This window comes from Aquarana catesbeiana, linkage group LG10 (genome assembly GCF_042186555.1).
Source record: "Aquarana catesbeiana isolate 2022-GZ linkage group LG10, ASM4218655v1, whole genome shotgun sequence".
Lineage (NCBI taxonomy): Eukaryota > Metazoa > Chordata > Amphibia > Anura > Ranidae > Aquarana > Aquarana catesbeiana.
The window spans coordinates 7,816,638-7,833,844 of NC_133333.1; the positions used below are offsets into that span (position 1 = coordinate 7,816,638).

At 45.8% G+C, this 17,207-nt stretch overlaps 1 protein-coding gene across 3 annotated transcripts in view; it reads left to right on the plus strand.

Annotated features, from left to right (window-relative positions):
• The window catches only part of LOC141110281 (beta-1,3-galactosyltransferase 2-like), a 163,119-nt gene extending 146,779 nt beyond the window's left edge, over nt 1–16,340 (plus strand). For all 3 annotated transcript variants that reach the window (XM_073601569.1, XM_073601570.1, XM_073601571.1), the window contains one exon: nt 16,071–16,340. In XM_073601569.1, coding sequence (XP_073457670.1) covers nt 16,071–16,125 — 55 coding nt within the window. In that variant the 3' untranslated portion in view covers nt 16,126–16,340. The remainder of the gene's footprint in view (nt 1–16,070) is intronic.
• The last annotated feature ends 867 nt before the right edge of the window (nt 16,341–17,207 follow it).

Consider the following 17,207-nt stretch of genomic DNA (forward strand, 5'->3'; position numbering starts at 1 on the left):
CTGATGTAGACAAGCATTTCCCCGTTCTGCCTAGTGACAGGACACTGATCACAGCTCCATGTAATCGGGAGCGCTGATAAGTGTCGTGTCACACATAGCCACGCCCCCCTACAGTTAGAATCACTCCCTAGGACACACTTAACCCCTGCAGCGCCCCCTCCTGGTTAACCCCTTCACTGCCAGTCACATTTACACAGTAATCAATGCATTTTTAATCACACTGATCGCTGTATAAATGTGTGAATGGTCCCAAAATAGCACCAAAAGTGTCCGATGTGTCCACCATAATGTCGCAGTCACGAAAAAAAAAAAATAAATAAAAAAAAAAAAAAAAAAAAAAAAATCGCTGCTCGCCGCCATTACTAGTAAAAAAAATTAATAAAAATGCCATAAATCTATCCCTTATTTTGTAGACGCTATAACTTTTGCGCAAACCAATAAATAAACGCGATTGCAATTTGTTTTTTACCAAAAATATGTAGAAGAGTACGTATCGGCCTAAACTGAGGAAAAAAAATGTTTTTTTATATATATTTTTTGGGGATATTTATTACAGCAAAAAGTAAAAAATAATGCTTTTTTTTTCAAAATTGTCGCTATTTTTTTTTGTTTATAGTGCAAAAAATAAAAACCGCAGAGGTGATCAAATACCACCAAAAGAAAGCTCTATTTGTGGGGAAAATAAAAGGATGACAATTTTGTTTGGGAGCCACTTCGCACGACCGCGCAATTGTCAGTTAAAGCGGTGCAGTGCCGAATTGCAAAAAGTGCTCTGGTCTTTGACCAGCCAAATAGCCTGGGGCTGAAGTGGTAATACATCCTTAAATGTATATATGTGAATGCAGAAAATGCCTCAATATGGCCACTAGATGGAGCTGAGATGTATACTCATTTCCTATGACAGTCAGCACCATCTAGTGGCCACAATGACTGTATTTTGTGCTTTCCCACATTCGAATGGCAGAGAATATAGTCTAAGAGCATTCGATTTTGTCTCACTCCCACTGAAGGAATTCATATACAATTTAAAAAAAAAAAAAAAAAAAAAAAAACACACCAAGTATTTTTAAAAGGAGAGATAGGATATGGTAGCCTCAGTGCTTGTTTCATAATTGCGTATCCCTGTTATATAGCAAAGAGCATTGTACAAAGTTCACCCAAATCGCCCCAATGAATTGAAAACTGGAATTTTGCGGTTTCCATAGGTCTTGGCATTGCCCAATTAATGGGCTGTATTGCAGCACAGCAGGCAGATAGTAAAAGCTTCATCAGATAATAGAAAGCAGGGAGTGACACATAGCTGTGGCCCTTCAATGGGCCGTCACCTTACTCGTCTTTTACCCCTCCATGATGCCCCTACACCGGGGAGATTGCATCCACTTGAGGAACAGGATTCTGTTGTTCTTTAGCAACCGGAAAATACATTTTTTTACTGTCAAAAGAAGAGAAAAAAAAAAAAAATTTACATTTTGAATGAAGAACAAAAAAAAGGGGGAACGTTTTAGTACATATAAACTCAAATATCTAAAATCTCATTAATGCTTTAACATGTCATTTCAAAGGTCATTTTCGCTATTTTTAAATCTACAGCTTTTATTAAAACGATCTCTGGTGATCCTGCCATATAGATCTTTGTTCGGACACTTCCTGTTGTAAGGTGACATCGCTCTGTCTTTGTTCTGCATTGTCACCCGGCTCCAGTGGAGGAGAAATGTCAGGACCTGGATCACACCTGCTGGTGGCACTGGTGGCTTCCCAGAGATCAATCTTGTAGTTCCGGTGTCCACCACCGGGTGTCTCCCAGCAGCCAGCAGATCTCAGTAATCAGTGTTCACCTGATGCTGGCTTTTGGGAGGGTATTTAGGTCCTCCTCTGCTATTACACGGTGCAACAGTGCTTTGCTTGTTGCCAGATACTGTGTGCCGTTTATCCTGCTCCTGCCCTGCATCCTGCTGCCTTATTTCTGCTCTCCTTGTACCTGATCTAGGGTTGCCACCTCATCCCTTTAAAACCGAACACATAATAATTACATGGGTTCTGTGGCTGATTAAGGTGGTAATTAACCCCTTCCCGACCGACGCACGACGATGTACGTCAGCAGAATGGCACGACTGGGCAAATGGGCGTACAGGTACCTCCATTTGAATTTCCCGCCGTGTTATTGCGCGCGCGCCGGCCGGGAGCTCCGTGAGTCGGGACGCGGAGAGTTCATCTCACAGAGAGTATGAACGGGGAGATGCTGATGTAAACAGCATCTCCCCGTTCTGCCTAGTGACAGTGTCACTGGATCTCTGCTCCCTGTCATCGGAGCAGCGATCAGTGACTGTCACACACAGCCCATCCCCCCACAGTTAGAAAACACTCCCCAGTACTGACTTAACCCCTCCCCGCCCCCTAGTGGTTAACCCCTTCACTGCCAGTGTCATTTACACAGGAATCAGTGCATTTTCATAGCACTGATTGCTGTATAAATGACAATGGTCCCAAAAATGTGCCAAAAATGTCCGACATGTCCGTCATAATGTCGCAGTCACAATAAAAAAAAAAAAAAAAAAAAAATCGCTGATCGCCGCCATTACTAGTGAAAAAAAAAAAAAATATTAATAAAAATGCCATAAAACTATCCCCTATTTTGTAAACGCTATAACTTTTGCGCAAACCAATCAATAATCGCTTATTGCGATTTTTTTTAAAAATCAAAAATATGTAGAAGAATACGTATCAGCCTAAACTGAGAAAAAAAAAAATGTTTTTTTATATATATTTTTGGGGGATATTTAATAAAGCAAAAAGTAAAAAAAAATGCGTTTTCTTCAAAATTGTCGCTCTTATTTTGTTTATAGCGCAAAAATAAAAATCGCAGAGGCGATCAAATACCACCAAAAGAAAGCTCTATTTGTGGGAAAAAAAGGACGTCAATTTTGTTTGGGAGCCACTTCGCACGACCGCGCCCCATGATGACATCACAAAGCTGGTGGCTGTTAGAGACCTTGCGCTCCTCCACCTTCCGTTTGAGGATGTCCCACAGATGATCAATAGGGTTTAGGTCTGGAGACATGCTTGGCCAGTCCATCACCTTTACCCTGTGTACTGTTTGCAGACCCCCCCCCCCCCCCCCTCCAAAAAAATACCACCGACCACCACTGATAGGACCTCTGTGACCAAGCCCTGGTGGCTGTGGCTGGAGTGGCACTGTCTGAGGCCACATGTCTTGTTAGCACTGTGTCGGTTTGAACGGTGTCCCATGCAAAACCTATGATATATTATATTCTAATAATATATATATATATATATATATATATATATATATATATATATATATATATATTTTATCTTATATTCACATCAACCATTGATACCTACCTAACACATTTCAAAACAACCAGACCTGCTAGGACCAAACAAATCACTATCACTCCAAGAACAATGACCAACGTGGTTTTATAATCTTTCAAAGTGTCATTAGAAGTCACAGAGGTGGGAGGAGGGGTAGGACAAGCTGTAACAAGCAGAAACATAAAAAAAAAAAAAATTGTAACAAACATAATAAAATCTTATTAAGAATTTATCAATGTTTCAACAACAGGACCTCGCAATAAAAAGCTCTTATACCTTCTCAAGATTTTTGACCAGGAGTTATTTGTTTTGCATTTTCCTAATTTATCCATAAGAAATAATTAACTTTATTATACAATTTGATTTAAAAAAGTTACATTGAAACATAAAAAAATAAATAAATACACAAAGAAAAATATAAAAACACTAAGAACACGTGAGGGGGGCAGTAAAACCAGGAAGAAAAGCCATGGCTTTGACCACCACCTCGCCCCCCGACCCCCCCCCCCCCCGCTCCTCCTCCAACCACTGCTGTGAACAGGAACACATGACCGCTCACAGCTGTACACGTGCCACGGCAACATTTACGTGTCACTTTCATTGGGCGGTGCTTGAGCTGAACATGACTAATGAGTTCAATGGGGCCACGCAGGAGCAATGCGTACGATTGTGTGTGTGTGTCTGGGGGGGGGAATAGTACAGGCAGTAGTTAAAGGGTTAAATATCACCTCCTCGCCATTTGGCAAATACCTCTGAAAAGCAATACAAGTGTTTATCACTTTTTCAGAGGAGTGGCTGTGCCTTCAGCACTTGTGAATGAGCCCTGAAGTTGGATTCACACCAATAAACTCACTTGATTTGTGTTTACAGAATACATATTGGCCTAAATTGATGAAAGAAATTAGATTTTTACAATTTTTTTTATTGGATATGTTTTATAGCAGAAAGTAAAAAAAAATGTTTTTTGTTTTGTTTTTTCATTTATAGCGCAAAAAAAATAAAAATAAAAAACGCAGAGGTGATCAAATACCACCAAAAGAAAGCTCTATTTGTGGGGGGAAAAAAATATGACATACATTTCATCTGTGTACAGCGTCACACGACCGCCCAATTGTCAGTTAAAGTAACTCATGGTTATGAAGGGGGGTAAATCTTCCAGAATTCAAGTGGATAAACATTGATCAGACAGGAGATAAAGAGATACAAAGTAACATTGTTTATAAACATTGTTCAGACAGGAGATTGAGAGAGACAACGTGACATTGTTTATAAACATTGATCAGACACGAGATAGCGAGATACAATGTTTATAAACAATGTTACTTTGTATCTCTATCTCCCGTCTGATCAATGTTTATAAACAATGTTACTTTGTATCTCTATCTCCCGTCTGATCAAAGTAACATTGTTTATAAACATTGATCAGACAGGAGATAAATAGATACATTGTTTATAAACATTGATCAGACAGGAGATTGAGAGATACAATGTTTATAAACAATGTTACTTTGTATCTATCTCATGTCTGATCAATGTAACATTGTTTATAAACATTGATCAGACAGGAGATAGAGAGATACATTGTTTATAAACATTGATCAGACAGGAGATTGAGAGATACAATGTTTATAAACAATGTTACATTGTATCTCTATTTCCTGTCTGATCAAAGTAACATTGTTTATAAATATTGATCAGACAGGAGATAGCTACATTGTTTATAAACATTGGACAGGAGATAGATACATTGTTTATAAACATTAGATAGGCGATTGAGACACATTGTTTATAAACATCGCATCTCTCTATGTCTGATCAATGTTTATAAACAATGTTACTTTGTATCTCTATCTCCTGTCCGATCAAAGTAACATTGTTTATAAACGTTGATCAGATAGGTGATTAAGAGATACAAAGTAACATTGCATATAAACATTGATCAGACAGGAGATAGAGATACAAAGCAACAGTATTACATATTTATTTACTCCATTTCATTTATCTGCAAATTAAAAGGATACGTTTCCATCTGCATATCTGTTAAAGCAAACTTACAGGTAAAAAAAAATAAAAACGCTTTTATGAAAAAAATGTAAATGAAGTTTGTTCCTCTTTAACGTCCAATTAACTCTTATTTTACCCAAATCAGCCCTGATAATCTCCCATTCACTTCTCCCATTAACTATTATATTCCTAATGATTTTTTATCTGTTTTTCCAACCACTAACATTGAAACTTTTTTTTTTCTTTGTTTTGATTGTTATTATTTTAGTGTCACATTAAAAAAGTTGGGGTAAAAAGCCGTGATTTCATTTGTAAAATACTTTTGAGTGCTTACTATGAGAGTTCTAATTTAAATGTGATCGAAAGGCCAGAACGCGGTGCGGGAAAGCCCTTGTCCTGTGTGCGTTTCCCGCACCGTGTTCAAAACGCACTGCAGCGGGCGTCGATGTTAACTTGCTGACGCCCCAAACGCATGTTGGCAAGTGCGATGGCACAAGTGATGGAATGTGTACACATCTATATTCTCCAGTGATCGACGCCACCATACCGGCCTTCTTTGAAGGGCAGATCTTCCCAGGCTCGTGGTCTCTCCCGTATTCTAATATCAAGCTGGAATTTTCCCCCCTGGGACTCTGGACCAGGAGATAGAAGGGGGTCAGCAACGTGGCGGTGGCTTTGGAAACGCAGGACACGTCTTCCCCGATCGGTGTGTTCTTATTAATCATGCAGTAAGGACCTGCCGTGACATCTTTCTTGATCACAAGAGTTTGGTTGGAAAAGTCGGAACAGGTGAAGCATTCACAATGATGATCGACTGCCTCATCTGTTTAAAATAAAAAAAAAAGAGATCACAAATGTTACAACAGCTGGATGGCTAATATATAAATAATATAATATAAAAGCATAATAATAGTGTGCGACTGTGGGGGGAGGGGACATGAGAGTGTAAATTTTAGTTTTTTGAAAAAATCATACAAACATACAGCTTATTAATAAAAACATATTTACACAAAAATAAACAACAAGTAAACAAAAACAAGCGTGCTTACATCAGCAAGTAAAGAAAACCGTTTCCTGACAAGATAACATAGAAAGAAACATATGTCATATATGACAAAAAAAAAAAAAAAAAAAGAGACTACAAACTCCGAACCTCAACTTAAACACAACCCAGGCTAAGAAATATTTTGAGATTTAATCGCCATCAGGATGCGATTCCAACCCCCCCCATTAACCCCTCCCCCACATCATTCCCCCGACTTCCACATCATTCGCCTTGCATTCTGCACCAGCCACTCTCATTCCCTTCCCACCTCCCCTCCCCCCCCCCCACCATCATCCAATCCATCCCTCACTCCACCCCTCAGTGTCTGCCGATCTCCAGCCACACTTCTGCCATGCCGAGGAGGAGGGGTTGGCACCACCATACATTCTGGTCCAGCACCCTCCACTGCCTTCACTACACTAGGAGAAACAATAGGTGCAGACACAGACTTGACAACCACACTTTCTGACACTGACTGGGAGACCACAGACTGGGGGGACACTGACTGGGAGACCACAGACTGGGGGGACACTGACACCACAGACTGGGGGGACACTGACACCACAGACTGGGGGGACACTGACACCACAGACTGGGGGGACACTGACACCACAGACTGGGGGGACACTGACACCACAGACTGGGGGGACACTGACACCACAGACGGCCTCACAAACACTGACGGGACAGAGACATTAGGATCCCCTGGTACAACCTCCGCCAACCCAGACTCTTCTCTATGCGGACGGAAGAATTCCTCCACTAGCTCAGGCTTATTGTGCAAAGCCTCAGGGCACCGGCTATAAGGGTGACCAACCTTATCACATAGGTTATATTTAATGATGTTACAGTCCCTGGCCAGATGCCCCAGTTCCTGACACAAAGAGCACTTCTGTTCTGGACATTTAGAGGAGAGATGTCCCTTGACTCCACATTTATGGCACACATTAGGTTGACCAGGGTAGAAGACAGTAATCCTATCTCTACCAATAAAGGCAGAGGAGGGCAAATGCTGGACCACATTCCCACACACAATTAACCTCATTGACACCGACCACCCACCCGTCCAGATTCCTCTATCATCCACAATCTTTTTTTAGGGGACACAACGTTTCACCAAACCTCCTCAACCAGACCCATAAATCCTCGGGGGGTATAGACTCATTCCTTGTCAGGATAGTCACATTCTTAATCAAGGGCTGTCGTGAGACAACTTTGGGGACAAGCCCCTTCCAGTCCAGCTGGCCCCTATATACATGCTCAAACCGCTCCCAAAACAGATCCAGCGATTCTGGACAAACAAATGACAAATCATGACAACACAACAATGACAGAGGAATATCTTTATTTTAGGGTCCTGTTTGTCACAATGACCACGGGATAGACAAGGTCTGATAAGAATGTCAGCATTAAATAGTTTAAATGATGTCTAAAATGTTATGTCTCATGTGATAAACCTTGTCCTTCCTCCCTCCTTTCTCTTTAGGTTGTGCAATATTCTTTGTCCATATTTTGTATAAAGGTACAGCCCACATTTCCATTTGTACAGCCCACGCAGCCAATAAACTGAACATTCATTGAAACGGCTATTTTGTCTTCTGTGCATTGGATGCTTCCAGAGCTCTGAAAAGAATTTCTCCCCGATTGTCCAGAAACTGAGCAGAATTAACCCCTTACACAGTGCAGAGTATTTCAGGAGACGAGAGTTATAGAGGAAGGAGCAGAGTCCTCCAGCAGTGCAGAGTATGTCAGGAGAGGAGAGTTGTAGAGGAAGGTGCAGAGTCCTCCAGCAGTGCAGAGTATTTCAGGAGAGGAGAGTTATAGAGGAAGGAGCAGAGTCCTCCAGCAGAGCAGAGTATTTCAGGAGAGGAGAGTTATAGAGGAAGGAGCAGAGTCCTCCAGCAGTGCAGAGTATTTCAGGAGAGGAGAGTTATAGAGGAAGGAGCAGAGTCCTCTAGCAGTGCAGAGTATTTCAGGAAAGGAGGGTTATAGAGGAAGGAGCAGAGTATTTCAGGAGAGGAGAGTTATAGAGGAAGGAGCAGAGTCCTCTAGCAGTGCAGAGTATTTCAGGAAAGGAGGGTTATAGAGGAAGGAGCAGAGTATTTCAGGAAAGGAGGGTTATAGAGGAAGGAGCAGAGTCCTCCAGCAGTGTATTTCAGGAGAGGAGAGTTATAGAGGAAGGAGCAGAGTATTTCAGGACAGTCTAGTTCCTATTTATAATAACTTACCATTTGTATATCCAACATGAAATATGACCATCAGGAAGATGGCTGCATCCGTTATACGACCTGATGAGGACAAAATATGGCAGATTAAAATTAAACAAAAACATTTATAAAAATAAAAAAATAAAATTAAATTAAATACAACCCCTCCCCCCTCTTCTTTCCGTTTCCCTCTTCTAGTATTGGACGGTTGTGTCCACCACTGAAGGATATGAAGGTCTTAACACCACAAACCCCAACTAGACGAGACGGCACATTGCACTGATAATGGGATAGAAACATTTTATATACGTCTCTGATGATGTTGGCTCTGATGGGGGGGGGGGATGGGGGGGGGGGGATGGGGGGGTTCCCCCTGACTTTGGAATGAACTTTCCCTTCCTATCCAAAGTTAAAAGGAAAATGGGCGGAGTTCTCTTTATGTTTATTAGTCCTATAAGCTGATTGGACGGGCTTACCCATATCTGTGCCAAACATCTTCATATCGCCATCACCACAATCACCAACTTTGTACTTCAGCCTGAAACCAACATGGAAAGAAAACAGTTATTCTAGGGATCTACATACATTTCTCTTTACACATTTGTATTTTTTAAACCGCTTGCCGATTAGCCGCGGCAAGCTGGCGCGAATCGCCATAGGTGTACGTTGGGCTCGTTTCACAGCCCTGTGTGGGCAGCGGGGGGGGGAGCCAATAAGCAGGTCCAGTGTAATCGATTGTCCACCGGCTGCCCGCCATCTTTCCCCGCAGAGACAGAACGGGGATCTGCCGAAGTAAACAAGGCAGATCTCTGTTCTGGCGGGGGATGACACAGAGATCCTGGCTTTCTGCTATGCAGGAACACGGATCTGTGTGTTGTCCCAGGCAGCCCATCCCCCATACAGTAAGGCTACTTTCACACTGGGGCGTTACTGGCGTTAGCGGTAAAATGCCATTCGTTTTAGCGGCGCTTTTCCACTGTTATAGTGTCACTTTGGCAGAGCTTTACGGGCGGCAGCGGGGAGCTTTTAACCCCCCGAGAAGGGGTTAAAAGCGCCCGCGATGCGGCGCTTCGGAAGCAGTGCCCATTCATTCCAATGGGCAGGGGGCGGTGCAGGAGCGGTGTATACGGCGATCCCACACCGCCCCAAAGATGCTAAAAATAGCAGTTTTTGACCCTTTTTTCGGGTTTAAAAGCCCCCCCGCTAGCAGCCGAAAAACGCCGCTAGAACGACGGTAAGGCACCGCTTTACCGCCGACGCCCCAGCGTGAAAGTGCCCTTAATAAACACACCCAGGGAACACAGTAAACCCTTTCATTGCCCCTGATGTTAACCCCTTCCTTGCCAGTGTCATTAGTACAGTGTCAGTGCATATTTTTAGCACTGATCACATAATAATGTCACTGGTTGCCAAAAAAGTGTCAGTTCAGCGTCCGATCTGTCCGCCGCAATGTCGCAGTCCTGCTAAATGGCTGATCACCGCCATTACTAGTAAAAGATAAAATATATATAAAAAAAATGGCATAAACCACTCCTCTATTTTGACTCGCAGAGCTTGCCGCGGGTGTGCGCGTGCCCGCAGGCCGCCTCCTAAAGGGCAACGTACAGTAGAGCTGCACAATTAATCGTCAAGAATCGTTATCGTGATTAATCGTCAAGAATCGTTATTGCGATCTTGACTAAAGTGTTTCACGATTCTTTCTATGCAAAGAATTCTCTCTGCTCTTCTGAAGCCCTCAAAACAAAGGAAGAGAAAATCCAGGCAGTCTGCCAAGAATCACAACATTCTTTATCAGTTGAACTTAAGTATAAACATTGTAACAATCTGTCAATGGAACAGACTTCCTGTGTAAGTGAAAAAAGTTTAACCACTTAAACACTAAACCTTTTTCTGACATTTGTTGGTTTCAAGTTAAAATCATTTTTTTTTTTGCTAGAAAATTACTTAGAACCCCCAAACATATATATTTTTTAGTAGACACCCTAGAGAATAAAATGGTGGTTGTTGCAATATTTTATGTCACGCTGTATTTCTGTATTTGCGCAGCGCTCTTCCAAATGCAATTTTTTGGGAAAAAAATTACTTGATTGAATTAAAAAAAAAAAAAAAAAAATATCTAACCAGTAAAGTTAGCCCATTTTTTTTTTTTATAATGTGAAAGATTTTACATTGCGAGAATCGTGATCTTCTTATTCTAAGCAAAAAAATCGTGATTCTCATTTTGGCCAGAATCGTGCAGCTCTAACGTACAGGTACGTTAGTTTGCCTGCGCGTGCCATTCTGCCGCAGGATATCTGCGTGAGGCGGTCCGCAAGCGGTTAACCACTTCCTGCCCCGGCTTACAGCAAAATGATTGCTGGGCGGGACTTTGGTCGATCCAGGTGGTCGTCATACACAGCCAGACTCAGCCGACGGCTGATGAATGTACCGGCCCACTGCTGGTACCATGTGATCGCTGTGACCAATCACAGCAGATCACATGACAAGTGTAAACAATGGATGGCTTCTTTTCACGCTATCCATCATGTACAATTGTGTTGCTAGCTGTGATTGGTCACAGTGATCACATGACACAGATAGGGCCAATCACAGCTAAGCACGACAAAACACACTGAATTAATCAGTTTAATTCGTAAAAGTGGTTGCTTATACCAGTGAAATTCATAGTTGCCAACATTGTAAAAAAAAAAAATGTGGGACACTCTTGTGGCTGTAGGCGGAGCCGTACAATAATTAGGGGGCGGGGCATTCGTTTGTAGGCGTGGCTTATTAAAAATACGCAAGTGCGGCGCGCAAAGTGCGTCAAAAATGGGCGTGGTTTACTCGTCATAGTGGGCGTGGCTTAAATGGGCGTGGCTCAAGAGGGTGTGGTTAGAGTCTGAAATGAATGAGGGATGGAGAGGGAAAGGGGGGAGAGGGAAATGACGGGACAGCAGCCCCAGATCCTACACAATAAAAATGTGTGTATTCTAGAAAGTTTAACAATCAGCAGATAAAGATACTCCAAACACCTGGTGTTAGCACTTCAATCATCCCGGCACCATGGTTGTTATGGTGTCAGGATGATTGAAGTGCAGTATTTCTATTATTACATTGTAATATAAAATTAAATCATTCAACTCACCATAATGCAGAATCAGTGGGAGCCCCAAGCGTGCCCCCTGCCACATCGCCTGCCACCAGCTGTCCGTCCTTGCATCAGGTGTCCCCAGCAGAGCCCCCCCTCACACCAGGTGTCCCCAGCAGAGCCCCCCCTCACATCAGGTGTCCCCGGCGGAGCTCCCCCTCACATCAGGTGTCCCCAGCAGAGCCCCCCCTCACATCAGGTGTCCCCGGCGGAGCTCCCCCTCACATCAGGTGTCCCTGGCAGAGCCCCCCTCACATCAGGTGTCCCTGGCAGAGCTCCCCCTCACATCAGGTGTCCCTGGCGGAGCCCCCCCTCACATCAGGTGTCCCCAGTGGAGCCCCCCTTACAAATTCCCACAGCGGTGCGCCCCCCCTCCCCTACCTCAGAGGTGTCCGCCGGTCTTTTCGAATACCGCATGGCAAAACCCGCGCCCCTTTCCCTGGCAGTGGGTAGGCGGAGTGAGGCGGGGCGGAGCGGGGCGGAGGGTGGGCGGAGTGAGGCAGGGCGGAGGGTGGGCGGTGACAGAGGAGCTCCGTCTAGCCCCCTCCTGAGCTTCTTCAAGATGGCGGCCGGCGGAGACAATGTCTCCGCCGGCCGCAGACCTCTAGCGGCGGCGGGGGCGGGAAAAGTCAAAAACCGGATTTTTCGGGACATTTCCCGGGACACAAAAAATTCGGGAATGGAGTGTAAGTCCCAGGAATGTCCTGGGAAATCCGGGACAGTTGGCAACTATGGTGGAATTCACTGGTGTAAGCAATCATAATGTGTTAAAAAAAAAAAAAAAAAAGCGTAGCGGCCTTAGTACATAGCTTGTGTTTTTATTGAAGGGCCGGAGGGCAAAAGACAAATTCTGAGACGTTTCCTGCCAACACTCGTTGGCATGGGAGCCTCCGTATATGAGGGGGGGGGGGGGGGTCCCATCCAAAGACGGGCGTTCTATGTGAAGGAATGCAGGAAACGTGCCAGAAGCAGGACTGCCGCCACTTTGCAATAGATGTTATCATTAAATAAGATAAAGAAAGACTCACCGCGTGTAACCCAACAGAGAGCAATCTGACAGCAAATCCCTTTGTTATGGCCGTGTGCGTGCGTGCGTGCGCACTCCCTAACAATGGCGTCACCCCCGTCCTAATATGGGCATATACCATCCCACACATGTGCTGAGTTAACCTTTTATTGTCTGGAGGTAAACAAACCCGAACGCAGTTTTGCAGCTTTGGCGTGTGTTAGTAAACCTGTACATATCATCGCAGCGACCTCGGGGGTCTATTTATAAAAATAAATGAGGAATTACTGTGTTGCTGTTATATTTCCTGTTGTTACAGCGCTGTGTTGTGCTCACCGGCGCCCCCCCCCCACCCATCCGGTCTGGTGAGGCTGCCATATGACATCCAAGATCCCATGACAAGTCCCAACATGTACTACAAGGAGGAGAACAAGTCCCAGCATATTAACCCCGCATTTCTCCCATCTATAGTACTACAAGTCCCAGCACACCCTCCCTGCATTTCTTTTATCTGTAGTACTACAAGTCCCAGCACACCCTCCCTGCATTTCTTTTATCTGTAGTACTACAAGTCCCAGCACACCCTCCCTGCATTTCTCCCATCTGTAGTACTACAACTCCCAGCACACCCTCCCTGCATTTCTCCCATCTATAGTACTACAAGTCCCAGCACACCCAACCCTGTATCACTTATATCTTTGATAAAACGGTGGCTCAAGTGTCAGCTTTTACCACCCCCCAGCCTCACATCTGAAGGAATCCTTAGAATTCCAGCCTGTAGGGGGGGCCGGTGAGGGCGTCATCTATAAATTCTGGCACAGGTGACGTACGGCCCGGATCTCGGTCATTATACAGCAAGCGTGTCATTAGAACCGATCTGCCGCAATGTATCAGAATAATCAATTCATAAATATAAACCGCACCCCTCCCCGCCACGCCCCTCCCTGCCCCTCCCCACCACGCCCCTCCCTGCCCCTCCCTGCCACGCCCCTCCCTGCCCCTCCCCGCCACCTCTGATCTGAAAGGGTTAACCACCTGAATTCGCTCAGCAATTCCTCCTGATTGGCCCGACCCAATAACAGGCTGCCTCATTAACCAATAGGAATGTTTCAGGGAAAGTGAGGACAGTAAATAAAGATTCACAGCAAAGTTACAGGAAAAAGGAAAGAACTTCACTTTCTTGTTTATTGTGAGATTTGTTGTGACAACCGACAGACCTCAAATAGGAAAACTTGACGCGTTTCACATGAAGGGACACAAATCATATCCTTTTATCTGAAGATAATCCGTCCTCATCCAATACGGGACGTCCATTTGTTAGGAATGAGCAAAGCATGTTAGGTGCAGTCATGTACTCTCCACAACCCATAGTCCATCCCGGGAGTGAGCAAGAGAGGGGGGCTACATTCCTATATACAGAGGGGCCAAGGCAGGGGGGCTACATTCCTATATACAGAGGGGCCAAGGCAGGGGGGGGCTACATTCCTATATACAGAGGGACCAAGGCAGGGGGGCTACATTCCTATATACAGAGAGACCAAGGCAGGGGGGCTACATTCCTATATACAGAGGGGCCAAGGCAGGGGGGGCTACATTCCTATATACAGAGGGGCCAAGGCAGGGGGGCTACATTCCTATATACAGAGGGACCAAGGCAGGGGGGGCTACATTCCTATATACAGAGAGACCAAGGCAGGGGGGCTACATTCCTATATACAGGGGGACCAGGGCAGGGGGGGCTACATTCCTATATACAGGGGGACCAAGGCAGGGGGGGGGCTACATTCCTATATACAGAGGGACCAAGGCAGGGGGGCTACATTCCTATATACAGAGGGGCCAAGGCAGGGGGGGGCTACATTCCTATATACAGAGGGGCCAAGGCAGGGGGGGGGCTACATTCCTATATACAGAGGGACCAAGGCATGGGGGGGCTACATTCCTATATACAGGGGGACCAAGGCAGGGGGGGGCTACATTCCTATATACAGAGGGACCAAGGCAGGGGGGGCTACATTCCTATATACAGAGGGACCAAGGCAGGGGGGGCTACATTCCTATATACAGAGAGACCAAGGCAGGGGGGGCTACATTCCTATATACAGGGGGACCAGGGCAGGGGGGGCTACATTCCTATATACAGAGGGACCAAGGCAGGGGGGGCTACATTCCTATATACAGGGGGACCAAGGCAGGGGGGGCTACATTCCTATATACAGAGGGACCAAGGCAGGGGGGGGCTACATTCCTATATACAGAGGGACCAGGGCAAGGGGGGCTACATTCCTATATACAGAGGGACCAAGGCAGGGGGGGGGCTACATTCCTATATACAGAGGGACCAAGGCGGGGGGGGGGCTACATTCCTATATACAGAGGGACCAGGGCAAGGGGGGCTACATTCCTATATACAGAGGGACCAAGGCAGGGGGGGGGCTACATTCCTATATACAGAGGGACCAAGGCGGGGGGGGCTACATTCCTATATACAGAGGGACCAAGACAGGGGGGGGGCTACATTCCTATATACAGAGGGACCAAGGCAGGGGGGGGGCTACATTCCTATATACAGGGGGACTAGGGTGACCACATTTCCAAACTGCCATTCAGGGACAATTTTGCCAAGGACCGTGGGGGGAGGGGTGTTGAATGTAGTCTCGGAGTTGACGGGGATTTCAGTGGCGAGTGATTTGTCAGGTGAATGGCTGGTTTTAGCACTTACATCATCCCAACACCGTGCTTGATATGGTGTCAGGATGATCAAATCATATTATTTCTATTACTACATTGTAATATATAATGAAATAGTTCAACTCACCATAATGTAGAATCATCAGTGCAACCTCATCAGTGCCCATTAGTGCTGCCTATCTGTGCCGCCTGTCAGTGCCCATAAGTTCTACCTATCAGTACCGTCCTATCAGTGCCCATCAATGCTGCATATTAGTGCCTCATCAGTACAGCCTATCAGTGCCAATCAATGCCTCCTCATCAGTGCACATCAGTACGGCTTATCAGTGCCCATCAGTGCTACATATTAATGCCTCATCAGTGCCCATCAGTACAACCTCATCAGTACCGCCTATCAGTGAGGCCCGGAGTGAGTGGAAAGTAATGGAGCTAGCAGAGGGCCGGCATGACAGGAGTGAGAAGGGGACATCAAGGGGTTAAGGATAACAGGGTAAAAGTGGGGAGAGGAGGATTGGAAGAAAAGGAAAGAGGGGAGGGGTTTAGTTCATTTATTGGATAGGGGGTTCCCTGGGCAGCATTGCAGGGAGAAGTCTAGACAGGGAACAGTTTCCCTCCCTCCCGGTTTTGTTGTGTGTTCATTTTGCTTTATTTCAGGTGCAGTGCAAGAAGGACATGTCATGGCAGAAATGGAATTGGTGGTGGTCTTTGATGGTGGCAAGATAACCTACGAGACGGAAGTGTGAGGGACTCATCGGTGGTATGGCCCGTGTATTCCAGCTAACAAGGTTTAGCATGAATGGTTGCACTGCGGGTAATGGGTTGTCTCCGAGCTGGTGTTACATGGCTGGAGGCAGAGTACAGAAAAAGGCCCGCAGTGTAGAAGAGGAACAGAGCGAAGTTGGGAAGTGCCGTCAAAAACCACCGGGGGGGAGCAACTGATAGTTGGAGTATGTAAAAAGATTGTTATATATTTACATTTTTTAATAAAAAGGCTGCTATAGCCACTTATACTCCATCTCAAGTGTTGTCTCGTTCTACACCCCAGATATCCCCCCAGCACTCTGACCTCTCTACACCCCAGATATCCCCCCAGCACTCTGACCTCTCTACACCCCAGATATCCCCCCAGCACTCTGACCCCTCTACACCCCAGATATCCCCCCAGCACTCTGACCCCTCTACACCCCAGATATCCCCCCAGCACTCTGACCCCTCTACACCCCAGATATCCCCCCAGCACTCTGACCTCTCTACACCCCAGATATCCCCCCAGCACTCTGACCCCTCTACACCCCAGATATCCCCCCAGCACTCTGACCCCTCTACACCACAGATATCCCCCCAGCACTCTGACCCCTCTACACCCCAGATATCCCCCCAGCACTCTGACCCCTCTACACCCCAGATATCCCCCCAGCACTCTGACCTCTCTACACCCCAGATATCCCCCCAGCACTCTGACCCCTCTACACCCCAGATATCCCCCCAGCACTCTGACCCCTCTACACCACAGATATCCCCCCAGCACTCTGACCCCTCTACACCCCAGATATCCCCCCAGCACTCTGACCCCTCTACCCCCCCTAGATATCCCCCCAGCACTCTGACCCCTCTACACCCCAGATATCCCCCCAGCACTCTGACCCCTCTACACCCCAGATATCCCCCCAGCACTCTGACCCTTCTACACCCCAGATATCCCCCCAGCACTCTGACCCCTCTACACCCCAGATATCCCCCCAGCACTCTGACCCCTCTACACCCCAGATATCCCCCCAGCACTCTGACCCT